The sequence below is a fragment of the Aulonocara sp. 'chitande type north' Nkhata Bay genome, linkage group LG17 (genome assembly GCF_057382095.1).
Source record: "Aulonocara sp. 'chitande type north' Nkhata Bay isolate Kocher_YH1m ecotype deep benthic linkage group LG17, A_spYH_male_GT1.1, whole genome shotgun sequence".
NCBI lineage: Eukaryota > Metazoa > Chordata > Actinopteri > Cichliformes > Cichlidae > Aulonocara > Aulonocara sp. 'chitande type north' Nkhata Bay.
This window is the reverse complement of record NC_141360.1, coordinates 25,191,251-25,219,112: the sequence shown is the minus strand read 5'-3', so window position 1 is coordinate 25,219,112 and position 27,862 is coordinate 25,191,251. Positions and strand designations below refer to the sequence as shown.

The window sequence follows — 27,862 nt, the reverse complement described above, 5'->3', positions numbered from 1 at the left end:
TCCCAGTCCATCCCCTGTCCATGAATGCACCCTCTATAAGAATAAATATGGGAAAAGGGAGGGATACATTATCAGAAAGAAAGAGCGGGAAAGGTTACAACAACAGAGCACGAAGCTCACAAGTTCAGTTGTGCTTCTGCTGGAACGGCCGTGCCCCTGTGGACAAGTTCAGTCCTTCAGTAGAAGTCCTCGCCCTCCAACAATAATACTTACAAAATAAAGGCTGACCGCTCCAAGTAAAATCACTTCAGCTGAGTTCAATCGCTATTATTCATGTCCTGGTTCTCCATTCCCTGCTCCACGGCTCCTGTGATATTAATAAGGTAAGCCCTTTGAGCTGAGAAGAAGCCTACCAGGCGTTATGTCAACATTTTTGCTTGCCTCCGCCTTTATTGTCAGCTGATGGTCAGCACCTTGGTGTGAGAGCTCGTGATCAAACGGCCTGGAGGCTTGATCACAGGGCTATTGCAGATCAAATTCTCCTTTAAACAAAAAGTTTGACAGGTCGCTTATTTGCGTTCTTGATGAGAGTTAGATGAGAAGACCCCACTAACACCTGACACTACTCTGATTAGTATGGTAAATACAAAGCTACCGCCAGCAGCTGGTTAGCTTAGCTTAGCATAAAGAGTGAAAACAGCTAACCCAGCTGTTTTCATTCTCACAAATGACCTATTTACACCTTAAAGTATGACATCAGCGTTTTGTCAATTTGGCCACTTGCCTTCTATCCGGTCGTTAAGTGATGACATGACGAATCCTACTTCCGGGCCTAAAGTAGCCTGTGTTTAATATGGCTTTTGTGTTGTTAACATGTTTAATGTTTTGTATTTTCTTCTATTTAATCTCAAAAAGCTCCTAAAACAGTCAGTGATCACTGTTGACCTCCCTCGGCTTTTATTACCGCTAATCATTTATTTAAGCTCAGTATTTAAAACCTTAGGATGTAACTACAGCCCAGCCCATGCAGCAGTATATGAATGACTAACCTTGTATTGTGGATGGATTATCTCAGTTGGTCTCCTGGCTGAAGTTTGGTCCTTTTACAGCATCCTGCCATGCGATTACATTTGTTCCTGACCACCGAGAACACTCATGTTAACTTTTATCGAGTGGAAAAAAGTTAGCTTGTTTATATTATGCTAACATAGCTGTGTCGCTAGCGGTCACGTAGCACATCATTATATACCAGCTAGCCAAACTTCAGTAAACCTACAAACGTCACTGCTGTTTAGTTTTCTGTCTTCATTTATGTTGGAAGTGATAACAGCTGTTTTAATTTGTTTCCAAAACCCCGCAGTCAGGACATGCTATATTGTATTTCGATAGAAGCTAGCGAGCTAACTTCCTGCTAACTTCTAACTCCGTTAAATGTCATAAATTCCGTTTTCGTGGATGCCTGGATGTTAAACACAATTGTTACACCTGGTAGAGCAGAACGCTGATCATTTTATTAAAGATGAAAGACTTTAGACAGTGTTTCAACTCTCAGTAATGCCATAGTGATCGTTTGATATATGGACCTGCAGCGGAGTTTAGGCCCAGACACGGCTAGTGACGTCAGACTTAACGACCGGATTGGCGTTTGAATGAACGGCAACAAGTGAAGCAAAGGATTCCTTTTCTTGGCCTTTTGTATAGCACTGTTCTTTCTTTATCATTCGGCTTACTTTTTATCATATTGTAGGAATGTATTTTAATACCTTGGCTCCTTTTTTACCCTGGAGAAAACCTAGCATTAATTAAAATAGGTTGAGTTGTTTCACCCACATAGGGGGACATCCAGGGCAGACACAGAACTCCATGGAGTTATATATCTTAAAAAAGTCTGGGATTTCCTTTGGGAACTACCAGAAGACTGGAAAATGTTGTTTGTCAAAAGGACACTACTTAGCCAGCTGTCACTACAGTACAGATAAGGTAAAGAAAATGGATGGATGGATGGATGGACTATTTACATGTACCATGATCTTTATAGGCAACAGTAACTGGCGGATTATAAAGCATGACCCAAAACACAACAGTTAATGATTTTTATGACTTTGGAAGAGTGAGTTTTTACTTCAAGAGTCCAAAGTGAGAGCAACAGGGTGGAACGACTGGAGGATGGACGAGCAGGTGGGTTTGAGAGGTGAGTACTTAACTAAGACTTTCCAAATGAGCCAGATCAGCATGAAAGAAAGAGGTAAGTGATACAGGCAGAAAGTGAACTCTTCAGCTTTTCAGGGGCAACTACGGAACAAGATATCAAAGACGTTAGCACAGGGGGGAACTTTGGAAATTACAGGAGCCATAGAGAAGCCTGAATGCTGCTCTACTATTGACAAAAATATGGCAGAGATCGGATGTTTTAGTTGGTCTTTAAGTTCAAGATAGGAGATGAGGAACAGGTCAAGGAATGGGCATGAACAGGAGACTCCATCTACAGGTTAAACCCATCCTTTACCTAAAGAGCTAAGTCAGTAAAAAGCATGGGGAAAATCCCCTGAACAGTACAGGACCATGACAACATTTTCAAACCACAGACTACTTTAACTATTTTAACTTTCTCTGATTTGTGTGAACATCAAAACCTTCTGAACACCATATTTTATACCACAACCACCATTTTTTGTTGGACCAAGGTTAAGGTCTTTGTTCGTAGGGGTGCCTCACATCTGTAATTTTGGTTTGCATCAACTGGAAACCTTGAAGGCAACAAGTAAACAATAAGGTGTGAAAGGACCCCTTTAGTGACTTCTACAATAATAATAATGGATTGGATTTATATAGCGCTTTTCAAGGCACCCAAAGCGCTTTACAATGCCACTATTCATTCACTCTCGCATTCACACACTGGTGGAGGCAAGCTACGGTTGTAGCCACAGCTGCCCTGGGGCAGACTGACAGAAGCGAGGCTGCCATATCGCGCCATCGGCCCCTCTGGCCAACACCAGTAGGCGGTAAGTGAAGTGTCTTGCCCAAGGACACAACGACCAGGACAGAGAGCCCAGGGACCGAACCGGCGACCTTCCAGTTACAGATACGCTTCCCAACCCCCTGAGCCACGGTCGCAGAGAGCTGTTTGCATGCTTGCTCTGTCAAATGTCACCAAAATCAGAAGAATCAGTTTTCCAGAAGCCACATGCCTGCACAAGATTACATGGAAACCCAGCAAATAGTTCTTGAGGCACTTGCAATCTTGATTTAAGAGGTGTACTCCCGATTCCCAGAACTACTGGAAAAGCATTGATTAAAAAACCCGTCTTCAAGCAAAACAATCAGATTGGGGTGGGGTTTTTTTTTAAAATATAGCTTCAAAACAACCAATATAAACATTCTTTAAACAACAAAGAGAATTGCTTTCACTTGGCTGGTGATATAGAGGCAACAGAAGAAGAATGCTAACCCTAACCCAGGTTAACTAGGAGGCTTGAGCTCAACCTCTTTTAAGATAAACTTTCACTTGCCATTTAATTGGACTTTTTTGGTTAGATTAAGGAACATAAACTATGTGGTTTGCCTAAAAATGTTCTCCTTTTAAATTGTAAGATAAAATGACCAACCTGGCTCAAAACCATGTAAAAGTGACCACATCAGAACACACTGTACTCGCACCAGTTAACGAGGCCACAAAAACATAACTTTAAATAAAACTTGTAATAAGAGCTTGCACAAGCAACCTGTGGGTTTAGTCTCCTTATAAATAAGATGAACCCCTCCTCCAGAATTTACAAAAGAGATATATTGTTAAATTTGTGACTTTTAGATAAGCTGACATGACTTTTGTTTTCATCAAACAGAATATGCTAGCCATTTCAGCCTATTTTCCGTCTTTGAGCCAAGTTCAACTAACAGACTTCTTCTATTCAAAGTCTTGGCAAGAAGGTATAATAGTGATTGGCGATACCAGACAAATAATCTAAGTAGGTGCCTTTTTACCTGAGTCTGGAGGCGACAGCACCTTGTTGATGGGGATCTTGTTAAGTCACTGATACCTCTGAAAGACTCCCTGTGTGAGTTGTGTTTCTTACTGCAGCAAGTCTCCATCTTATCACCTGCTGGGTTAATTTCAACAAGCGGATTTTGAAGGGACAGATTTGAATCAGTTCCTACCCTTTGACCCTCTATGAGCCTTCTTTCCCCGAGTTCTTTAATGTGGTTAAAATTATAGCACACCATGTTTCCCCATCTTTAATAACCTTAATTCGCCAAATCTTTAAATGTACTAAATGAAGTTTGTCACCTTTTGCTTCCCTGTTAATGGACTTATACCACATCTCCTGTGACCTTTGATCTTATACGTTGATGTGTCCCTGTGGGAGACATGATGATGATTTTGTACATTAAACAATTGTGAGCTGGCAGCAAAATGCTCTCTCCCTCAATATATAAAGCAGCTTAAAGTCCAATCATACCAGTTGTTAAGGCAAGGCTCAACTGGCGAAAGTCTTAAGAAATAAACATTGTAGATACCATGATCTCTGTCTACTCTGTCTTCTTAACTCTGCTGCTTTTCACTGAGCTGAGCAGCCACTCAGTCACCGTAGCCATGCCTGCAACTAATGCAGAGGATGGTACAACAGAAGAAGACAGCCTGGGTTTGATACTGGGTGACGAGTCGATCTCTGAGCCCGCTGTGATCCCACCGGTGTTCAGGCAGCGCCGAATCAGGGATGAAGATGGGAACCCAACAATCATCATCTCGGTAAGTGTTGCAACTTTCATCATGCATTAATGTTATTCCTTTTTGTTGCGACTTTTTAGCCTTTATTGTTATCGCACAGTGGAGACAAGATCTCCCATTTCTTTTCCTTTTCCCCTGAACCCCAAATGGTGTGGGCGGATGGCTGCCCCTCCCAGAACCTGGTTCTACTGGAGGCTTCTTTCTGTATGAAAAGAGTGTTTTTCCTCCTCATTGTTGTCAACTGCTTGGCTTCAAAGGGGTTCGTTTGATTGTATTATTGTAGGGGTCTATGCCTTTGAATATAAAGTATATAATGCCTTGAAGGGATTTTGCACTATATAAACAAAATTGATTTAAACTGAAGAAAGAACATTTTTCTTACAGTAATATATTTGAATTGTACTCAATATACAATATATACAATAATTTTTACTACGCTGATCCTGATAATAATCAGGTGTCAGTCATTATGGTTATGTTATAAAGGATTCTGAATTGGTTGAAGGTCCAGTAACTCTTATTAAGAAGTATTAAAGTAGTTCTTTGTAGTACAAGTGTTGCTGGAACTTAAACCTGAGCAGATGTCCATGCGCCTTTGAAGTAACAAACTAATTTTACAGTGTGGGCCAAATACAGTCCAGTTTGATCTGAAGTGGGGGAGACCAGTGAAATTTCATATAGTTTTAACTACATGTTTTATGCCCGAGATACCTTAATTTAAGGAAAAGAAGTGCAATTTCAACTACACGTCTTAGTTTTTCTACATGGAAAATAAAAGCTGTTGTGGCAGCCTGACTCTTTGTGCTTGTATTGTAAAAAATAAATGTGTAAAATTACAGCAAAAGTTCTGGTAGCTAAAATTACCAGACTGTTCTGTAATTATAAAGGAGAAAGCATTCATTAATTCTTGTAAAAAATATCCAGAAATTTTTATATTGGATTATGAAAAAACTTATATAAAACTATAACTGTGTAGGTAATTGTCAAGTACTTTGATGTAGAATAAAAGCCTGTACAGGTGGCCCTGTTGAATAAGAAATGCTTTAAAACTTAAAATCTTATCTCTCTCTCACTATATATATATGTATATTTCTTGGCTGCTGCCTCAAAGCACACTGTGTGCTGTCTATCTTGCGTGCTGCACAATATCGTTTATTATTTAGTAACTACTGATATCTATGACTAGCTAGTTTATTGTGATGGTGCTTTTTTTTTTTTTTTTATTATGTTGCTCTTTGTTGTTTGCTGTCTCCCCTGTTTTTTTTGTTTTTCTTTCTCTCCATACAGGTGACCCAGGAGTTTTTTTTGTTTTTTTTTTTTGTTTTTTTTTTCTCTCTTCCCCCCCTTCTCACCGTCTCTTCTCCCCTTTGGTTTTCTTTCTTCCTCTCCCCCTCTTTCTTTCATTCTTTCCCCCTGTCCTATTTAAAAAAAAAAAAAAAAAAAAAAAAAGTTTGACACCCCTGCTTCCACACTGTTCCCATAAAGGATTCTAATTTTCCCAAAAGTCCCCACAAAACAAAGGAGCTTGTAACAAAAACACACTCTTCCTGGAATGTAATTACTAATATTGCAAAATCAGTGTTGTTTTATGTTCATCTGAGACAGTATTTCTGAGTGAATCTATGGACAAGAGACTGATATATGCTGATTTTTGGTTTGGAAATAATGAATTGATATTTTCTTCTCTTTGTAAGGTGACCTTGGGTATTAGAAAGGCGCCCTCAAATATAACGTATTATTATTATTATTAGGTATAGTTCATTTTTATTCTTGAAGTTGACTAGAGTTGCTCACAGTTCAAAATACTGCTTAAAAAGCTGCGCACGTGAGGCTATATCCACACAAGGGAATAGCTCCTTTGAAATGAAAATGAAAAATATTACCTCAAGGTCTGTCAAGAATATGGAAAAGCAAGAGGTAGGCATATAACACTAACCGAGAAGAAAAGTTGGCCAGTCAAAAGTCAATAAATAATGCACTACACTGTCTGACATTAGAAAAGGAGGTAAAGTTCCACACCATTGATGTTGCAAGAAAAAAATCTAAATTTTCGTTGTTGACAAAAGGCCAAAATACCCATGTACATACTATGTACATCCATTGCAGCCCTTTTCCCCAACTGTTTAAGCTAGCTTTCTTTTGATTGCTGCCCCTCATTTTTATTTTATTTTATTTTTTTACAAACACCCACAGAAAATATGGAAAAAACAATTAAAGGTCCACTTTTCACAATACTAAAAGGCTATTTAACCAAAGACCAACCTTGCTTCGAATCCCCACCTAAACATAGTCTTACACTCTCCTGAACAGGGATGTCAAGCTCACTTGACATTGGGGGCCACATACCGAGCCCACTTTGATATAAAGTAGAGTGGACCTGTGAAACTATGTGCTAAATGTGTAAAATGACAAAAAAAAAGTTATGGAAGTTCATTGCACAGACTGTCCTGTAAATAGAAAATATAACGTTTTCATTCATTCACAGTGGGCTGGATATATTCTGGCGCCCAGGCCTTATGTTTGACACCCCTAGGGTAAGCACTATAATTAGTGCTTAAAGAAAATTATAACCAGCGATTTTGATTCTTTTTTGGATCAAATTAACTTAACAGCAAACTATCCACTGTCATTCAGCCTAACACTGTTCTGCCAGTGACGGTCATGCCTCATAAATCTTCATTGTATGAGATTTTTTTTCATAACAACCTCAGCTAACCATAGTTCAACAACAAAGAGCACATTATCTCCATCCTGTGACTGAATACTTGACCCCTTTCAATTGGCCACCGTCCTCGCTTCTACTGTTAAGTCAATACTTCACATAAATCTATAAAAATATTTTACGGCAACACTGGAAAACTGGGAAATACTATTAAGCGAAAAGGTCAAATGATCACAAGCCTATAAAGATTTATTGGACTCTCAGTGGGAAGAATGACGATATATCAGTGTTTCCCCCAAATGTTTAGCTGCGATGTGTAAAAGGTTTATCTGCAGACTGCGTCTTGTGTGTTATGAACAGGGTGGTTATCTCTGTGGTAATGGGAAACAGGCAGCCATGATGGAGACAAAGACATCTGGGCGAACCGGAGCTGTGGAAGAAAACGGGCCACTGTGATATAGTAAAAAATGAGGGAACACATTTCTTCCATTTGGGGTTCTTGTGGCTTGGATCAGCTGGTAAAAGCAGATCCAACACCTGTACTACAAGTAAAAAGGATAATCTTTAAAAGCTGTTCCTGCAACCTGACCATCCAGAGTTCACATCCTACAGTACGGGAATGTGTGTGTGTGGGCTCCGGGTGTCACATGTAATCACTGATCAATATGATGTTTTTCAGGATGCAAGGCTGAAAGGGCACAGTGTTCGAGGGCTGAACCCGGCCTTCACTCGGAGCCTTCCTCTCCTCGCAGATCGAAGCCTGAGCCACACTCCTGCCGAGTACAGCGTGAAGATAGATCGCAGAGATACCGACCTTGACGGTAAGCATATGGAAAACCAGCATTTCTTGGAAAATAAACTTAAAAAAAAAAAAAAAATGCCATATAAACTCAACTGCTCTATGTGGTTTCCTTTCCTAACCTAGTGCTGCGATGTATGATTGGAAGAGTGTACCGGCCCTGCTGGGAAGCATGAGCGACGTCAGTGAATGTTTCCTCCTGTATGGTATAAGAAGATTAATTTACTTGTAGGAAATAAAGCAGACAAACATGGAAAACAAAATAAAAGTTTATTAACAATTGCAAGCTGTGTGTTTAAAGAGTGGATGTAAATGGTAGAATCTTGAAAATAATTGAAAGGTAAAAATTTACATACTAGCAGTGACGATATACATTTTATTTCCAAGAAGGCGTTATTAGACTCATTTTAAAATTGATTAGTGATAAAGTGCAATGACCAGCTTGCTTTTCGCCTAACAATGTTGGACATTTTAGTGACATTTTCAGAAAGAGTTAAATAACACTGTTGTGCACATTTCATACGAAGCCTCAGTGTAGCTTAGCATAAAAATATTTAACTCTTAACAGCAATCACTAAGTCACTAAAGATCACGTGATATTTTACCGTGTGTGTATATATAAAATACTCGAGGTTAAACAAGATGACAAATGATTCTAAATGGCAGCCCAAGCTGGAGTATACTCGTAGTACACAAGCTTCAGCTGCTTCATATAAATATCTGATAGAAAAGTCCTTATTGTGTCATCGTTAGTGCAAACACTGGTTAGACTCTGAAGAAACTGGTCAGCTTCCCTTGTCCAGCTATGAGCTTCTTCTTACTCAAGGCCTTGCTGCCATTTTTGCCAGGCATTTTGACTGATGTGCGAGTTGGCTGTTTCTTCTCCGGAGGCTCATTTTCAGATCCACCGTGTTGGTCCAGCTGCTTTCTCTTGTTACCCCTGCTTTGCATCTGAAAGCCAGTTCCCTTTCCATTAACCAGGCTTGCACCTTGTTTTGGGGCATTTCCACTTCTTTGCTCGAGAGCAGCCCCCCGCTGTATCTCACCCCGTGCCTTATTTGTACATTCAGAGGACTTGGCTGCAAATGTAAAAGAAAAACAAAAATGAAATAAATAATTAAAAAGCAAAAGTAAGTGTGACAAGTTGGTAGGGGGGAAAGGGAAAAATGTTGTGACGAAATTGCTTACGTTAGCTGCTAGTTGAAGCAGGCTGTGTGTTTATTCTCTGAACCTGAATTTCAACATTTGTCATGTTAACCTGATGGAGCAGAGCCTGAATTCCCACGGAACAAAAAGCAGAAGGGGGAAATGGGCAAAAAGTCTGTACAAGACTGTGTGTGTGTGTGTTTTGTTTTTTTACGACAGATGTGGGGGTGAGGAGGTTTTATAGAATGGGAATTAATTTAACAGCAAGTTGTAAGTACCAGTCCCACAACTGGGACTGAGAAGGCTCCAAGGCCGGAGCTGAGAAGGTGAGCCTGGGCCTCGGTCCAGCTGTGTGCCGTCAGAGGAAACAGAAGTCTGTTCCAGCAGATAAAATGCAGCACGTCTTGTTCTGACATTTGACATGTTGCTGAGTACAAAAAAATAAAAGATGGTGGTGGGGTAGGGGGTGTAGCTTGTAAAGAAAAATAACATAAACTTTTACCTTTTGTTGAGTCTTCCACATCAGAGCTGCACCCATCATTCACAGATGTGGTGGTTTTAGCTTTGGGTGGGTGCACGCAAGTGGGAACCTGGCTAGTGCTCGGGAAGTCCAGCACACGGTTGAGAGGGAGCTCTTCGTCATTGTAAGTGCAGGCGAACTGGGATCGGATGACTCTCTCTCGGACCTGGAATAAATGCAAAACAACTGAAATCCAGCTGATATGGCGACTGGTGATCAGTATCAACAACTGAGGGCAGGTGGCCGAGATTTTTCTGGCTCTTTCTTTTGGCGTTTTGAAACAAAGACCCTTTTAAGTACTTTTCCACTCCTGCCCAGCGAGTTTCAGCAGCTGGATCTGCTAATTAGCACTGAAGTACACAAACTACTTTCTTTCCTTGCTCTGATATTGTAATCAAATGTATTATAGGCCAAACCTAAAAGGGAACATGCATATCTGCACTAAAATTCGTGGAAATCCAACCAACGGCAGTCAAGACATTTCACAGAAAGCACAACTTCTGTGGTGTTAAATCAGAAGAATTTTTGGCACATCTCAAAGAGGTTTTCTCTGGAGCTAAAGGAAAATTACCAGCGCTGCAATAAAGTTTTATTTTTTTAAACCACTTTTGTTGAGTGGGGTTTCATGTACTCAAGTGTAATAGACTTTTCTTTTTATCATCAAGAAAATGCGTCAATTTCTGTCAAATAAGGTACCACAAAACAGTCATGCTTACGTCTGAAGTAGCCCCGAAAAACGTGACTCAGAGCCAGAAAAAACACAATGTGTGAAAAGTATGGGGATCACTAAAGTCATTAGCATCAATTACCATTATTAGGTCATTGTAATCCATCCAATAGTTGCTCAGATCTTTCAATAACAAAAACAATAAAAGGGTATGGTTTTTAATTAGGGGATAAGATTCCTGGCTTTTAAAGCATGTTTTATGTTGGGGTTTTTTGAACAACTAAAAGTTTAATATGTTGCTGAAATCCCAGAAATGAGAAAGATGAGATTTTCTTTTCTAGCCAACTGATATACTGTGCATTGCTCCTATCAATTACCACATCCTTTAAAAAACAAAAAAACAAAACAAAAAACCCAACAGCCAAGTTTCTATAACAAAGTGAATGATATTGAAGCCTACAATCCCAGCCCAGGGGCACACACAGATCCACAGCTTTTCATCCACTGTTTGATGTACGCCTGCTTGGGATTATCACAATCCAGGGATTTCACCCTTCAGGCCAATGGGCCACAGTAAGGAGAAGAAATGTGAGAGAGCAAAGCTTGGTGGGTCCGCGGAGCACAAAGGGGATCAAAGCCTTTGTGCTTCTCAAAAGAACTTCTTTAAAGAGGACCTAAAACAACAGAAACCCCAGCACCGAGGCACACTTCAGTAACGGAGCTACTGGTTGCATGCTAATAAAACCTAAAGAAGATGGAAGGGGATGGAAGAGCTGCACGGCCAAACTATGACCCACAGAGAACAACTAATCCAATTACAACAGGTGGAAGCCTGACATGGCACCTTGTGGTCACATAGCCCTCATTCCTCCGAACACAACTGTCCTGAAATAACCTACGTCTGACCCGACACCTGACCGAGACATTCCTGATAGCATTTTAAAAAGCAGGTGCAAGCCATTTCTGCAGCTTTGTGTTCTGACATCTGCTTTTGTAGAAGTGAGAACAAAGCAGTAGCAGGTGCAGCGGAACCAGAGCTATATATAAAATAAAATGAATATATAGCTAAAGGTGAATGCACCTCATTTGAACATTGTTACTTGTGTCACAGAGGAAGCAGGAGTTTTTCTCGTGTTTTTCAATGTTTTGATCATCTGTGGTAATAGTGGAAGGAAGAAAGAGGAGGAAAAGAAAAGAAAAAGACCTGGAAACAACCCAAAAGCAGAAACTAAATCTGTCCATCTCTGTGTGTGCCGGTTGACGTCAGTGCATGATGAAACCGCTGGAGAAGTCTAGGATAAAGTCATTTAGCAGACAACAGGAAACAATAACCTTTCAAGTTTCCCTTGCTAGTCGAGTTACGCGACTGATATGGCATCTTCAAAGTGAAATTGATGCAGAAAGCTTCCGCTCACCGAGTTCAGGAAGCGGTGAGCTGCCCAGGGACCATTACAGCGCACTCAAACAGGAAGGCAGCCAGATTGTGGGGAGCTAAAATGACATCTGGTAGCACAATCAAATAAAGGAGCTATTTCACAAAATGTGTCTAGCATACATCTTCTAATAAGTGCTTCACACTTCATGTTTGCTTAAAGGATAATAGCTTGCAATCTAGAGCTGGGTGATGCAGCAGCACTACCCTAAAAATACCTCTTACCACCACAAGAAAAATAAAATGGCATTACCGGTATATTCTGAGAAATAAGTTGTCTTTTTTTTGTTGCTACAATTAATTTTCAGTTTCAGAAAATAGCATATCTTAGCAATTTGATCCAAGTATTACATTTCATTCAGTGTAACTCATAACAACAGTCACACTCTTTACCCTTAAAATATAAAGCAATATTTTAAGGGAAAGACAATAATACAAACAAAACAGAAAACCACCAACAATCTTGATTCCCTATGAGCAAGCACTTTGGCCACAGTGGGAAGGAAAAACTCCCTTTTGACAGGAAGAAACCTCAGGCAGAATCAGGCTCATGGAGGTGCAGCCCTAATTGAGACCAGAAAGAAGGACAAACAACACACTAGAATTTAAGATGTAAAGTGTCCTATCTCTAAGGGAGAGACCAGCTCATTTCTGCCGCTTGTATCCACAATCTCGTTCTTTCAGTCACTACCCACAGCTCGTGGCCATAGGTGAGGGTAGGGACGTAGATCGACCGGTAAATTGAGAGCTTTGCTTTTACACTCAGCTCTCTCTTCACCAAGACAGACTGGTGCAGCATCTGCATCTCTCATCACTGGCGAACAAGACCTCGAGATACTTGAACTCCTCTACTTGGGGGGCAGGAACTCATCCCTGACCCGGAGTGGGCAATCCACCCTTTTCCGGTTGAGAACCATGGCCTCAGATTTGGAGGTGCTGATCCTCATTCTCGCTGCTTCACACTCGGCTGCGAACTGTTCCAGTGCGAGCTGGAGGCCATCACCCGATGAAGCCAACAGAACCACATCATCCACGAAAAGCAGAGATGAGATTCTGAGGCCACCGAAGTGAAAGCCCTCCGCCACTTGGCTGCACCTAGAAATCCTGTCCATAAAAATTATGAACAGAATCTGTGACAAAGGGCAGCCCTGGCGGAGCCCATCACCCACCGGGAATGAGTCAGACTTATTGCCGGCAATAATAATAATAATAATAATAATGGATTGGATTTATATAGCGCTTTTCAAGGCACCCAAAGCGCTTTACAATGCTACTATTCATTCACTCTCACATTCACACACTGGTGGAGGCAGCTACAGTTGTAGCCACAGCTGCCCTGGGGCAGACTGACAGAAGTGAGGCTGCCATATCACGCCATCGGCCCCTCTGGCCAACGCCAGTAGGCGGTAGGTAAAGTGTCTTGCCCAAGGACACAACAATCAGGACAGAGAGCCCGGGGATCGAACCGGCGTGTGAACCAAGCTCTTGCAACAGTTGTATAGTGATCGAATGGCCCGTAGCAATGGGCCAGACACCCCATACTCCCGGCGCACCTCCCACAGGACACCCCGAGGGACACGGTCGAATGCCTTCTCCAAGTCCACAAAACACATTTAGACTGGTTGGGCAAACTCCCATGCACCCTCAAGTATCCTGGAGAGGATAAAGAGCTGGTCCAGTGTTCCGCGAATCAGGACAAAAACCGCATTGTTCCTCCTGTATCCGAGGTTCGACTAGCGGACGAACTCTCCTTTCCAGCACCCTGGCATAGACGTTCCCAGGGAGGCTGAGGAGTGTGATCCCCCTGTAGTTGGAACACACCCTCTGGTCCCCCTTCTTAAAAGATGGGGACCACCACCCCGGTCTGCCAGTCCACAGGTACTGCCCCTGATCTCCACGCAGCATTGTAGAGCCGTGTCAACCAGAACAGCCCTACAACGTCCAGAGCCTTCAGGAACTCTGGGCGGACCTCATCCACACCAGGGGCTCTGCCACCAAGGAGTTGTTTAACTGCCTCAGTGACCTCGCCCCCGGAAATTGGCGGGTCATTCCCCTCATCCCCAGACTCTGCTTCCTCCTCGGAAGACGTGTCAGTGGGATTAAGGAAGTCCTCGAAGTACTCCTTCCACCACCTGACAATTTTCTCAGTCGAAGTCAGCAGCGCTCCGCCAGCACTATACACAGTGCAGGTAGAGCACCGCTTTCCCCTCCTGAGACGCCTGACGGTTTGCCAGAATCTCTTCGAGGCAGTCCGAAAGTCTTTTTCCATGGCCTCTCCGAACTCCTCCCACACCCGAGTTTTTGCTTCAGCCACTGTCCGAGCTGCATTCCGCTTGGCCTGTCGGTACCTGTCAGCTGCCTCCGAAGTCCCACAGGCTAACCAAGCCCGATAGGACTCCTTCTTGAGCCTGGTGGCTCCCTTCACCTCTGGTGTCCACCATTTGGTTCGGGGGTTACCACCATGACACACACCAACCACCTTGCGGCCGCAGCTCAATGCAGCAGCTTCGGCAATGGAGATGCTGAACATGGTCCATTCAGACTCAATGTCCCCACTCTGCCTCGGAATGCAATGAAGCTCTGCCGGAGGTGTGCGTTGAAGATCTCATGGACTGGGGCCTCTGCTAGACGTTCCCAGCACACCGTCACTACGCGTTTAGGTGCACCGGGTCTGTCCAGCGTCCTCCCCCACCACCTGATCCAACTTACAGGACTTAAAGGATCTGTAGTTAACAGCTAACGTACAACATCTTGCCATCCATGCTAGATACCAGAGCACACCTTCAGGAGTCTAGTGGAGTTCAGGGCCGTTTTGGCAGCAAAAAGGGGCCAACGCGATATTAGGCAGGTGGTCATAATGTAATGCTTGTGTGACTGAAGCGAGTGAACCAGAGAAACGTTTAACGTAAACACTCAAATTCGACTCTTATCGCCATAAAAGACTTCAGATGGGACATTCTGTGGGACAACTGCCCTTTGCCAAAGTCTCTAAACACTTTCCTTGTGAATTTATGGTCTCACTGACCCGTTTCAGTTTATACGGGATAAAAATTTTTGTAAATTTTAGTGATGCTAGGTAGGTGCCAGAAAAGAGGATTTTCCAAGAAAACAGGCACTGTTAACAGGTTACTGGTTTGAATGCCCCATACATAACTTTTTCAGCACGCTCGAACCAACACTAAGAGCTAAAACCCAGCTGTGCAAACGGGAAGAGTGGAAGTCAGTTAAGATGAGAGCTTCAGCTAAGCAAATAAATAATATAAAACCAGGAAGAAATTACAGGATATAAAGACATTATTTTCAATGTTTGGACATCTGATTCAGTTTGGAGAGGTTCATATTTAGGATTTGGGGCTCTTGGACAAAGGGGCCCACGTTACCTTGGGTTTGAGCAGGTCTAGTCGGCTCTGGACTCTGTTCTTTAGGGGTTCTGGAGAACATCCAGTAGACACTTCAGGGGATCTGAGGAGAGAGAGCCACAGCGAGAAGCAAAGAAAATTTTTCAATAAATTAAAAAAGCTACAAGCTTACATGGCCACAGTAACCGAGAAATCTGCCTGCTATTTCTTCAAACAACGTTCTCCCTTTAAAACTCTCACCATGTAAAGATGTTTTCACTAGCATTAGCCGTACAGTGTCACCCGCCCCTGTAGCCACAAACACAACCAGTGGCTGTATTATTTTTATTTCAGAGCAGATAAATTGTTCCACTGTGATGTGGGAGGATTTTCCTCCATACGGTTTCAGAGGAAAGTCGCACAGATCCATGTTGGCCTATTTTATATTTCAGGGGGATTCCCACTCTCACTGAACCCTGTGGTAGTGAAAAAAGTCTTTACTGGTTTCAGACTCAGATTCAGAGTTTACTGCAACAAACTAATCACAAATATAATTATTCTCTCCTTTGGCATTATTGTGTCACTGACAAAGAACTGAGGAAAAAGAACTCAAGTGATGGTATTGCTTTGGAAAGAAACTCACATATTTGGACTCTTGGGATCAATAACCCATACAAAATATTATAAGAAGACCAGCAACATCTTCCAAGAACTTGCCCATCATATTAAGGCAGACAGTAAACTACAAGTTCATTTAACTCGAATTAATCCGACGAGGCTGTGAACACGATGAAGTTCCAGTTTAACATAGAAAAATTAATAAATACAAAGTAGTGATTTTGCTCTATTACAGTGTTATATAATGTAAGCGCTCTTTACTGTGTTTGCACATGGCACTGAAGGAAATGGTAACAGTCACTTCATGAAATTTGGGTACTGCACCACTAGAAATCTAATATTTGGATAAGACAATCAAATATTAAAAATTAAAACTAGATAAATTGATATTGTATTTTTGTTTCACTTCTTTAAAAGCAATTTTTTGGTTGACCTTAAAACCCACTATTGGTCAAACTCCCCTAAATTTACTTTTATTTTACTATTATAACCTTTCTTCTAGAGGTCATCACATAATGCAGTAAGTCAGGCCTGCTTTAATTCTTAATTTTGCCAAATGTAGCCTTAATATTTATTTTAACCAACTGAAAATGCAGATATCAGATTTTGAGTGAACTGCAGAATTAACAGGAACCAACCTGAACAGCGTGAGGACGCAGGTCCCCTCTGCTCCACCGAGGACGGGCTGATCCTCGGACAGCAGGTCGGCTTTGCTTTGACACGGAGGAGTCAGGGCTTCTTCATCCAGCAGTGCCATCAGCACCTTCACAGTGTCACGACCTCCGTATGCTGTAGCGTGATTGACTGCATACACTTTTGGCTGGGGGTGAAGACCAACATAACTACAGTCACAGCTCTGCCAGATGGTGAACAGACAGTGAAACATGAAGTGGGTTCAATGTATGGACTTGTGGCGAGAAGGAAAAGCCCAGAGTGGAGCCAGCTGGCTGAAAGCAGAGGTTATACATTACCCTTGCAGGACTTATCCCTGTCCCGCTTCCATTAGCAGACTGCTTCTGGATCTGGTGTAGCTGGCAGATCCTCTCCTTTAGCTCCTGTGCAGTCTCCTCAGCAGCAGCGTACACGGCATCTCCGCTGCTGCGACCTTTCACCAACACCGCCCTGATGGCGGTCACCAGCCTGGCTCCACATACACTGGGAAGTCAACAAAGTGACAAGGGAACAAGAAATGAGCTACAGGAAGAGAAGAAACGCTGAATAACTTTGGAAAGGAGCAGATTCTTTCTTATGCGGGACACACAGTGGTTTTCATCTGGATGGAGTAAACAGTCTTCAAGAGTTCAGCCAACATTTGCCAGCATGAATAACGCTCTCGCAGAAAAGCCGGGGCTTTAGTCTGAATGTCTTTAAAAGATATACTGCTTCTTCACTTTCAATTAATTGGACACTGAATTTCAGGGCTCAGAGTAATTGTTTCAGCATTAACATCCAGTAGAGCTTTATTTCACTATAGCAGAGTTTTGCCAATGTTAACAGTTATAACAGTTACATGGTCACTGCACTCCGGTCTGATTTTCCTCTTTATGTCGCAGTTGGGAGGGGGGGTGTTGATCCGTGTTTGTCTCCACAGTATGTCCAAAAATCATAGCAACATATCACTTATGTAAGTTTCAAACAGTCAAGTGCACCAAAATGTTTTGGTGGCGAGGCGGTGGTCCAAACCTGACCCGGCTCTGATGCGAGGGAGCGAGCGCGCCTCAGTAACAGAATCATTTGGGAAAACAGATGTTCGCTGAACAAGGGGCCCTGAACTCGCCACAGAAGGTGTTTGTATGAGGAAATACGGTACTCCACTGAGAGCGTAAAGGCACTGCCTGCTGAAAGACACGTTGGCCATGCTCATCAGCATCTCATCAGACGGGAGTTCTCAACGACCCGCGTGAACTGAGAACCCTCAGAAGAGCAGCGAGAGTTGAACACGGCACTGCACAAACATCATGTGTTGTTATGGCTCGAGCGAATCCGCCGTTGCTACTGGGACTGCTTACAAAAGGCTCCTTCTGCAGCTTCAGCTCAAAGCTCACATGATTGAACTGCTAAATTATTTGTGATAGCCACTTCTGTTGTGGTGCCAGATGCTTTGACATCTAAAATAATCTGTAACAGTATAGAGAGTGATCTGTGGAGCTCTAGGTTTGATGATAGTTCATCAAAGTGAGCGAAGCAAACACACGGGGAACAAGTTATTTAACAAAGATGGGCTTTGATGTAGCAAAGATGAACATGCTTTAGCAATCCAAATGTTATCATGCTTAGATGGGAGTCATTACAGGGATTTGGGAGGAAATAATAAGAAGCAGTGGGGGGGACAGGTGGATTTTATGATCACAGGTGTGATTTCAGCACAGTCTGATCCGCCCTGCTACAAATATTCCCACCAGTCGTAGCAGCGCACTGCCAAATCCTTGAATTCACAAGAACTGAGTCAGCTCCTCCAGAAAGGAAGCGGGATTTAACCTGAACTGAAGTGGAGAAATTCAAAGAAAAATCCAATCCAATTATAAATCACAAGTTTCACTGTGCTTGACTTCAGCTGCCGCCAGGTGCTCAGCTTTTCTTGGAATCTCTGCATTCTCCTCATCAGCTTAGGATGACTCTGGATATGAAATACATGTGTGTGTACTATAAAAGCACAAGTTATTAAATACTGTAGAACAATTTGAAATTATTAGGTATTTATCTGAAACTGAAAACCTTTTCGGGGTTCCCTCAGGTCAATAAAAGTAAAGAAATCTGTTACTTATATTGCATGATTCAAACATTTTTAGTCATGCTTAAACATTAACACAGTAACACGCAACAGTATGTGTGTTACAGTAAACTAGGAAAAAATGACAGATTCTTTTACATGATTTTTAAGGTGTTCTAGAAATGATTACCTGAAAAAATAATTAAAGACAGCTTTTTGACAAAAAAAACAACAACAAATAAAAAAAAAAAAAACCCATTTACTTCAATGCCCACTTTGTACAAAAGATTTAGATTTCAAAAACATTTGTTGTTAATATGTTGATTAAGAAGACTATTAATTAACTGCTACTTACATAAAAATATACTATATATGTGTGAATGACATGAAGTGATATAGCTAGCCTCACAATGTAATTAACATTAAACTAAGCAGATGCTTATGCTAAGCTTACAAGCTGTAAACATAAAGTAGGAAACATAATTCATCTTGTGTGAGATGATAGCCAATGTGTGATAATTTATAGGTTAAGAGGCACTAAAAACTATGTTATTCAGACTCCAGCGTTTTGATAAAGCTAGAGTAGCGTGTTCTGTTGGTATTTAGATATTATGTGAAACTAAGTGAAGCTGCTAGCTCAAGTTAAAAAAAAATTGAAAAAAAGTTATATGGTTGAGAAAAAAAAAAGCGAACAATTTTGTTTTTTCTGTTGTTGAAAATCTAAGTGATGCCTGATGTATTTATAACTTCTATTGCAATTTGACTTCAATTCTTTAGAAAACAAAGAATTTCCAGTTCAGGTGATAGAGTGCATCTCAACTTCCTGACATTTACATTTAGTTCTGTCTCTACGGTGGAGGCGTATGTCAAACTAAGCAGCAAGACAGGGAGCAAGTGGAAGCCTGGATCAAACAGTTCTGTGTACCTTGGGTCGGGGATCTCCCCCAGTATTTCTTCCAGGTTGTCTACAAACTGGACAAAGTCAGACAGGCCTTTGACATGCTTTCTCAGTGGGTCAGATTCAGCTGGAGCATAGCCCTTCCCTCCAAGCTGGAGAGCCCTAACAAAAGACGTCACGGCCTGCAAAAAAAAAAAAAGCAAAAGCATGAGAACGACCCAGATGTTGCACCAGAGAGGATTACTCTCATTTACTTGAGCACATAATGACTGGGGGTGTTCTTACCAAGAACAGAGAAGTGTTGCTGTTGTGCGCAGCATGCTTGATGTCAGTAAACGCCTGTCGTCCAAGAGTGCGACTGGGAACGTCGAGGATTAGCGCCATGGCAATGTCGTTCTTGGTGTTTACCAGCAAATTCAGATAGGAGCAGAAAACGCGTCTCACAGCCATTTTCACCTACAGACAAATAGAAAACACACAAGACCAAAGATTTTTACATTTTAATAAACTGTCAACGGTTCCCCAAGATTATAAGGGAAACTAACAGAAAGTCTATTAAATCTTAAACTGGGTAACGTGTTTGAGATGCATTTTTGGTTGCATCCTCTCATTGGTATTATGGCATTCAAAGGCTAATGAACAGTTAATGAACAGTGCAGCACGGTGGCACGGTGGTTAGCACTGTTGCCGCACAGCAAGAAGGTCCTGAGTTCAATTCCACCATCAGGCCAGGGTCTTTCTGTGTGGAGTTTGCATGTTCTCCCCGTGTTTGTGTGGGTTCTCTCCGGGTACTACGGCTTCCTCCCACCGTCCAAAGACATGCAGCTTGTGGGGATAGGTTAATTGATTAATCCAAATTGTCACTAGGTGTGAATGTGCGAGTGAATGTGAGTGTGAATGGTTGTCTGTCCCTATGTGTTAGCCCTGCGACAGACTGGCGACCTGTCCAGGGTGTACCCCGCCTTTCGCCCTATGACAGCTGGGATAGGCTCCAGCGACCCTGAAAAGGATAAGCGGAAGCGAATGGATGGATGAACAGTTAACGTCATGGCATTAATGCAAGTGCTTAACCAGCACTTTGGAAATTTTGGGTTTTGTTTACTTTCATTTTTCAGATGAAAAACTCATGATGTAACTACACATTGTGTCAACCCTCCTCAAACAACTGTGATTAGCCAACTCAGTACCATTGTTTCCTCAAGTACATTTCCTGCAACTTCTACTTCAAATAGATTGGAAGGGTTTGGGTCAATTTGAAGAGAGAAAAATCAGCGCATTCTAGTGATTTGGTAGCAGAATTGAAAAGCAACAGAGGTACAGTAGGAACAAATATGAATACTGTTTCATATTATATTCATACTTTTCTCAATTGGTCAGAAGGGAGGTGTCCTTCTTGGCCACTGTATTTAAATATGGTGGTGGAAGACAGTGGCTGCACACCCGCTCCTATGCATTTATAATAGATTATAAGTGTAGTTTGTTGGAAGACATAACTACACAATGTATATTTATCCTTTCCTTTGAATTAAATAACCTCAAAAGGTTACTGACTGCTGGTGCCAAGGAGACTGGAAACAAGCCCGATCAATAAACCAGGCACCTAATAGATACAGTTAAACCTTCAGCTCCCTTGTTTCCCCAATTAGTGACCATACCAGATAGAGCCACATAGAGTTGTGTCTCCTCATTGTTTCAAACTGGGGATGTTCTAGGTGTAAGGTGACTGTGTTAATCACCACATCATAGATGGCAGCTAGGTATCATGTTTATAAATCTCTCCCCTGTCTTGACCTTACAATAGTTTAAGAAGAAAGGCTACAATTAACATTAAAAACTAAAGCTGAAAAAAACAAAACAAACAAACAAAAAAAAAAAAAACCTACCTGGAGGAAATATTTTAAACGCAAAATGAAATAAAACAAAAACTTATATTAGTACCTCAGTTTTTTTATTTTTATTGTTTTAAGACCAAACAAACCATCCATCAGTTATATTGTAAGGTGATAGACAGAAAATCCCAACAACCAGATGGTCTCCTATGAACATGATTTTGGCAACAACGAGGAGAAAGAACTCTCTTTCAACAGGAATAGACCACCTCCCATGACTAGTTTAGGGGTAAGGGTCTAGAGATATCACTGAAACAAAAATGTACGGATTTGATGGAGAGTTATCTGCTGTATTAGTTTGCCATTCTGCAGCCAAACAAAGCAGAGACTCCAGGAAGTTACTGGAACCAGACAAGACAGCGGCAAATTATTTTTATTTCCCTATTTATATTAAAACAGCAGATAATCTCTCCGTGTCTGTTTTTACTTCTGCTAAGCAAACCAGCAACAACATTTACTTCAGTAAAAACCTTCGGTCTGAAATGCCCAAACTGGAAAGTAGCTTTAGTTCCCGAGTAAAACGGCTACAAACAGCAGCTGGCATCGCTCCAGTAAAAAATTACATCAGCACAGCAAGCCTCCTCTCTAAAACCCCATAAATTTGCAAGAGGCAGAAGAGACCAGCAAAGAGACTGTGTTACAGAAGCTCCTGTGTCGTGTTTTAAACATCTGCCTGGTAATTGAATTCACATTGCACCCTTAAATCTGAGTGATGTGATATAGAGCTCCTGTCAATAAGAGCAGGATGGATTCCAGACAGAAATTACACTGAAGGCTGGGAAAGCAAAAGCATGGATTACTGCCTGCAGGAGAGAAGCATTTCATATTACTAAAACACAATATTCAAAGGCAGAAGGCAAAGTGGAAATAAAGGATTTCTTGTGGGAGTTTATGAAACAAGTTGCACCTTTCACTGAAGCAGAAAAAACACAGTTGGGCCTACCTGTGAGCTGCAGGACCTGCCTTTACCAGATGGGGTTGACGGGACTGAGGAAACTGGCAACTCTGGGACTTCCACGTTGCCCGATAGGAACTCAAACAGCTGGATCTTGGCAAAAGAATTTACAAAAGCAGAGAGAGAGAGGGGATAAACCGATTGGCCTTATCTCCAACTGTGTAGCCAGTGTGATCATCCACAATCAACATCATCAGCCTGATTTCAACCAGCTCACCAGGCTCACAGGCTCCTCTGGATCAGAGTCCACCAGCCTCAGCTGTTTGTACATGAAGAGGAGATCAATCAGGTCGATGGTGTTGGAGCGTTTCAGGAACGACTCGTATGCCTCCACAATGAGATCATAGTTCTCCAGGCGTGCAGGGCTGGGGGGCAGCAGGTGAAGTTTGTCTAACAATAAGTGTTTCCAGGCCATCAGGACATCACTCAGAGCCACTTTGAACTCTCCGCCATGCTGTCACAGGAAGAGAGAAAGCAGCATGTGCAATTACAAACAGCCTGGAAACAATCAGTTCAAAAGCAAAGAGACCTTCTGCAGCCGTCCAAAAATAAGCCATGAGTGGTCTCACCCGGAAACCTGCAGTAATGTCATCAGTTATAGACGTGATGACAGTCGGCCTGATGGTTCAATTGAACTATGCCGTGATGATGATGTGAAATGGGCTCACACAGCCTCGCTTTTACGACACCGGATAACAGACACACTGTATATTTTTCCTCCTTAATTCCATTTATTTTCCATTTTGCGAAAGAGGAAATTCATCAGTTGCTCGAAACTGCCGTTAGCCTCACCTTCAAAATTCAACTTTATCCTAAATGAGTCCAGAAACATTAACATTTAAAAAAAAAAAAATGAGTATCCTCAGAGCGACTGAGAGTGAAGCGTGAAAGGCTGGGTTTACAACATGGTTGCTGTCACAGTACGTTTCAGTTCAGTTTTAATTTTCCAGCACCAACTCACAATAAATCAACTCAAAGCTCTTTATATTGGCAAGTGTCAGAAACGTCCAAAAAGACGAGATTGCCCGTAAGCAAGCAAGCATTTGTGACAGTGGGAAGGAAGAACTCCCTTTTAACAGGAAGAAAACTCCAGCTGAGCCAGGCTAACACAGGGGCAGCCATCTGCCATGAATTGGGGAGGCAGAAAAAAAAGAAAAAGAGAAGACAAAAGTTAATGCCATGCAGCAGAGTGCATCATGGGAAGTCCCACACAAGCCTGAGCCTACACCAGCTCAACTAACAACTGATTCAGGTTCACCTGATGCAGCCATAACCATGCTTTACCAAATCATTATCAAAAGTAAGAGTTTGAAGCCTATTCTTAAAACAGAGCCCGTCTCCTGAACCCAAACTGAGAACTGGTTCCATAGTGGAGGGGCCTGAAAGCTGAAGGCTCTGCATGAGATTGAAGGAATACAACACTCCAGTCTGGAAGTACTAAATAAATGAACTGTGTCTGTGAAGGTTCTCAGTCATCCAGGTCATCGTAGTCAAAGGAGCTTGCAAAGAAAAGCGTCTGGACTTCTTTAAGTTGCTTGAAGACGTTTCACCTCTCATCCGAGAAGCTTCTTCAGTTCTAAGGTCAAATGGTGGGGAGTCCCAGATTTAAACCTAGTGGGAGTGTCCCCCCACAGAGGGACAAAAGGACCCCCTGACTCACATCCTGGGCCATCTGACCTCAGGAATTCGTATGATAAGGTGGGGCCAGGTTTCACAATGAGCTCACCTGAAACCCTGGCTGATTGGGACCCACACCCAATTTCACACCTTGGCTCATCAGGGGGTCCTTTTGTCCCTCTGTGGGGGGACACTCCCACTAGGTTTAAATCTGGGACTCTGCACCATTTGACCTTAGAACTGAAGAAGCTTCTCGGATGAGAGGTGAAATGTCTTCAAGCAACTTAAAGAAGTCCAGATGCTTTTCTTTGCAAGCTCCTTTGACAATAAATGAACTAATTTTTCAGCGTCAGTCTGAGACAGGATGTTTCTATTTTTAACAAATATTGTGCAGATTAAAGAAAACAGTCCTACATATTTGTTTAATATGTGCAGCGACGGATATATCCTGTTATAAAATGGCTCTAAGATTTCTCAGAGTGTTACTGGATAGCCTGACCCTTTTGTTAAATAAAGGGCCTAAAATGCAAGTTATTGGTTTACCATTAGACAAAGTTTGATAACTTCAGAAAACCTTGGGCTATCAGAATTGCTGCATTTCAGCTACTTTAACTTTACTTTTAGATGGATTTGTTTTTAAATCTGTATATATATATATATATATATATATATATATATATATATATATATAGGCATTTTTAAGCATAAAGGGACCAAACTACAGAGGAATAAAGCTGATCAGCCACAGCATGAAATTATGGGAAAGTGTAGTGGAAGCTCGATTAAGAATGGAGGTGATGATTTGCGAGTGGCAGTAGGGTCTCGTGCCAGGAAAGAGCACTTTGAAAGTCAGACGTAGACCCATTGAGACTTTGTGGATTTAGTCAAAGCATGTGGCGAGGGAGGAGGTGAGTTACTGCATGAGGAACTAAGTAGCAGCAAATGGCACACATGAGGGCAATGAGGTGGGATAGGTGGTTTCAAGGTAGAGGTGAGACTGCATCAAGGGTCATCTGTGTGACCTGTCCTTTATAGATATGAATCAGATCAGTAAAAGTATTTTAAAGTGTATGAATAAATGAATCAAGTCCAGAACCGTATTACTTAAAACTGAGTAACTTTGAGGTGGTGTTGCAGCATTTTAATAAACCTATTTTAAACTGCATTTTACATCCAATCTTTTTTTGTAGTTTCTGTGTATTCCTTGTGGTCTAACAACAAAGCTGTGGAAGAAATCAAGATACATGTTGTGTATTATTTGTGCAAAAATGATGCAATCATGAAAAAAGCCCATCAGCTACGCAGTCTGAAAACCTTTCGACTGGTACTTTGGGTCAAAGCGTGACTTTTGTGGCTTGTGAAAATAAGGAGCAGGCTGATAGGAGATCTCACCTAGAGAAGAGGCGTTCAAATCAGTAAGACTGAGAGTAAGTGCATGCAGGTGAAAGAAAAAGGAGCACAGCAGAGAACGAGTTGGTGAAGATGAATTTGAATATTTGTGGTCAACTGTTCAAAGCAGCAGCAGGGTGGAGGAGATGGATGAGAATATAAGGAGAAGGGTTAGAAGATGTCATGTGGCTTAGACAGTCACTCAGCTGGATGCAGCTGAGTTAAAGATGCTACGATTGTGATTGAGTGGGACTGTTAGGGAAGAGTGCAGAAAGGTGGGTTATTTAAGATCTCCATGTTTTCAATCATTATCCAACACCAGCCTCTTATGTTGCTCACAAAAATACACAAATTAATAAATAATAAGCACATAAAAATAAAGCTACTATTTGTGGTAGAGTGTAGAGGATGAATTCAGAAGTATGACAGCCTGAGGAGATAAACTGCTCTGACGCCTGGAAGTTCGGCAGCTGATACTCCTGTATCACTCGCCAGATGGCAGCCTGGCTTACAGGCTGTGCCTGGTGTTGTCTTTTCATATCCTTTGAGCTCTGCGCAAATTAGAGGATGCTGCTAAAGATGGAGCTGGCAGGCAGGGGGGAAACTGGAATGCCACAGATGAGGTTGATGGAGGTGGTGAGAGAGGACAGATACAAATAATCTGTGGTATTTTCAGGGTGTTAGGGTTACCTTTTTATTCACTTCTGCCATGGCCACCTGCAGCACCATAAGCATGCCATCAGCTCCATGAATGGTGGTCCTCTCAGACTGTAAGACCCGGTGACGCTCCCTCCTGAAGGTTTTCACCATCAGCTTGAGTTGGTCTCCTATACCCTCCATTATTCCCTTAAACAAAAGCAACAAAAAAATTCTATCGCACATTTAAATGCAACAAAGTTGACCAACGTGCTTCACAATTAAATAAGAACAAGAGAAAACATTAATAAATTTTATATTTATATATATCTATCATATATCTATATCTATCATATCTATATCTATCATATCTATCTATCTATCTATCGAGAGAGAGAGAGAGATAAGATGAGGCAATGACAATGTATTAACATAAAAACAAAACATAAAACAAGCCTGATGTTAAACTGAACTTGATTTAAAAGCCAACATAAAAGATGTGTTTTAAGTGTGATTTGAAGGACTGTGTAGATTCTGAAGTACGAATATCATATGGCAAGTGATGTGAAGTGATGTGTACCTACATTCTAACACCTGTTGGACTAAAATGCTGCTGCAATGGAGAGATGAGTGTTGACGACCCAAATAGAGAAAACTGCGGTAGTCCAGTTTAGAGGTGATGAAGGCATGAATAAATTTTTCTAGGTCTTTAGGAGGAAGATGATGCTTCGCAATTTCACGTAACTGATTAAAAACCGATTTCACAACTGTGGACACTTGCTTCTCTAATTTAAAAGAGCCATCTAAAAACATGCCGAGATTTCTTACAGTGTGGAAATGATGACAAGCAAGAGGACCAAGGGCATCAGTTATCCAAAAGGGCCATGACTTCCAAAAACAATAACTTCAGTCCTATTTCCATTTAGGGCGAGAAAATTGTGTTTTAACTACTCTTTAACATCATGTAGGCAGTTAAGCAGAAGGTGAAGGGGGACAGAGACATACAATTTCAAGGGGAAGTAAATTTGGATGTCATCAGTATAACAGTGAAAGGGAATGTGTATTTCCTGAAAATGGATCCCAAAGGTATCATGTATAAAAAAAAAGCAGAGAGTTGGATCCAAAACAGACACAAAACAGACCCTGGTGGCACACCACAACAAATAGGGGGAGTATTTCCCAATAGCAACAGAAAAAGACCTCTCTTTAAAGATAAAACTGTGCCTTTAAGACCAACGACATGGTCAAGTCGGATAAAAATAATGTTATGAATAACTGTGTCAAAGGCGGCAGTCAAATGTAAAGTGACTAAAGCAACAGAACAACCTTAGTCGACAGAGCTTCCTTGAAAAGGCGAGAAGGAAGAATATCTTGAGGGGAATTCGAAGGCCTTAAGTTACTGATTGCTTCCTTCAAGAAAGGAAAAAGTCACTGGCAAAAAAAAAAAAGAAACCCTCAAAACCAATTTATACATATAGTTCTTTAAATACAGAAAGACATACCTGAAATTAATTTAAAGACTTAATTTTCATACAGGGTCTCAGTGGCATGTAACACCTTCGATAACTTGTAAGTATTTCACAGCAAAAATGTGTCCACATTTTACATCTACAACTACATACATATATACAACACAGCGTTTATTCACTTTACATTAAAAAAGACTGATTAAACAACGCAAACCTCTTAAATTGCTGCAGTCTTCCAAGAGCACACAGCCACGACACAAAGCAGCTGTTTTGAAATTTTAAATTGCCGATGACGTTGTTCCTTTTTGTCCAATCACCTCTCAGCAAATAGCGGGGGTGAGATTTTTCTTTTCGTAGAGATATTCAATTCTAAAACTCGACAGCTAGCTATAAGTTCGTGTCATTAGACGTGTTTCAAATAAAATCTTTCAGTAACGCTTATGGATTTTCT

The 27,862-nt window shown here is 41.6% G+C and overlaps 2 protein-coding genes across 3 annotated transcripts; one reads left to right on the top strand and one right to left on the bottom strand.

The window, feature by feature from the left end:
• Positions 1-208: 208 nt before the first annotated feature.
• pmch (pro-melanin-concentrating hormone) lies at positions 209-8,868 on the top strand. The gene is made up of 4 exons (XM_086268316.1): positions 209-323; positions 1,979-4,687; positions 8,008-8,149; positions 8,254-8,868. Exons 2-4 carry the CDS (start codon positions 4,457-4,459, stop codon positions 8,301-8,303), a joined length of 423 nt encoding a protein of 140 aa, XP_086124442.1. The 5' UTR covers positions 209-323; positions 1,979-4,456; the 3' UTR covers positions 8,304-8,868.
• Positions 8,381-27,862, bottom strand: parpbp (PARP1 binding protein). Of its 2 annotated transcripts, none has more exons than XM_086268312.1 (11): positions 27,626-27,862; positions 25,997-26,152; positions 22,518-22,754; positions 22,289-22,393; positions 19,742-19,912; positions 19,484-19,638; positions 16,820-17,003; positions 16,487-16,668; positions 15,273-15,354; positions 9,776-9,959; positions 8,381-9,206 (listed from the first exon to the last, which is right to left on the bottom strand). In XM_086268312.1, exons 2-11 carry the CDS (start codon positions 26,144-26,146, stop codon positions 8,893-8,895), a joined length of 1,764 nt encoding a protein of 587 aa, XP_086124438.1. In that variant the 5' UTR covers positions 26,147-26,152; positions 27,626-27,862; the 3' UTR covers positions 8,381-8,892. The 2 variants fall into 2 exon arrangements, with proteins under 2 accessions (XP_086124438.1, XP_086124439.1); XM_086268313.1 differs by lacking the exon at positions 27,626-27,862 and adding an exon at positions 27,445-27,539.

Excerpts from the sequence above, each read along its gene's own strand:
- pmch (XM_086268316.1), top strand. The coding sequence starts at position 4,457 with ATGATCTCTGTCTACTCTGTCTTCTTAACTCTGCTGCTTTTCACTGAG. Across the intron at positions 4,688-8,007 it reads ACCCAACAATCATCATCTCG|GATGCAAGGCTGAAAGGGCA; the intron begins GTAAGTGTTGCA and ends GATGTTTTTCAG. Across the intron at positions 8,150-8,253 it reads CAGAGATACCGACCTTGACG|TGCTGCGATGTATGATTGGA; the intron begins GTAAGCATATGG and ends TTCCTAACCTAG.
- parpbp (XM_086268312.1), bottom strand. The coding sequence starts at position 26,146 with ATGGAGGGTATAGGAGACCAACTCAAGCTGATGGTGAAAACCTTCAGG. Across the intron at positions 22,755-25,996 it reads TGGCAGAAGTGAATAAAAAG|CATGGCGGAGAGTTCAAAGT; the intron begins GTAACCCTAACA and ends TTCCTGTGACAG. Across the intron at positions 15,355-16,486 it reads TGCGTCCTCACGCTGTTCAG|ATCCCCTGAAGTGTCTACTG; the intron begins GTTGGTTCCTGT and ends CTCTCTCCTCAG.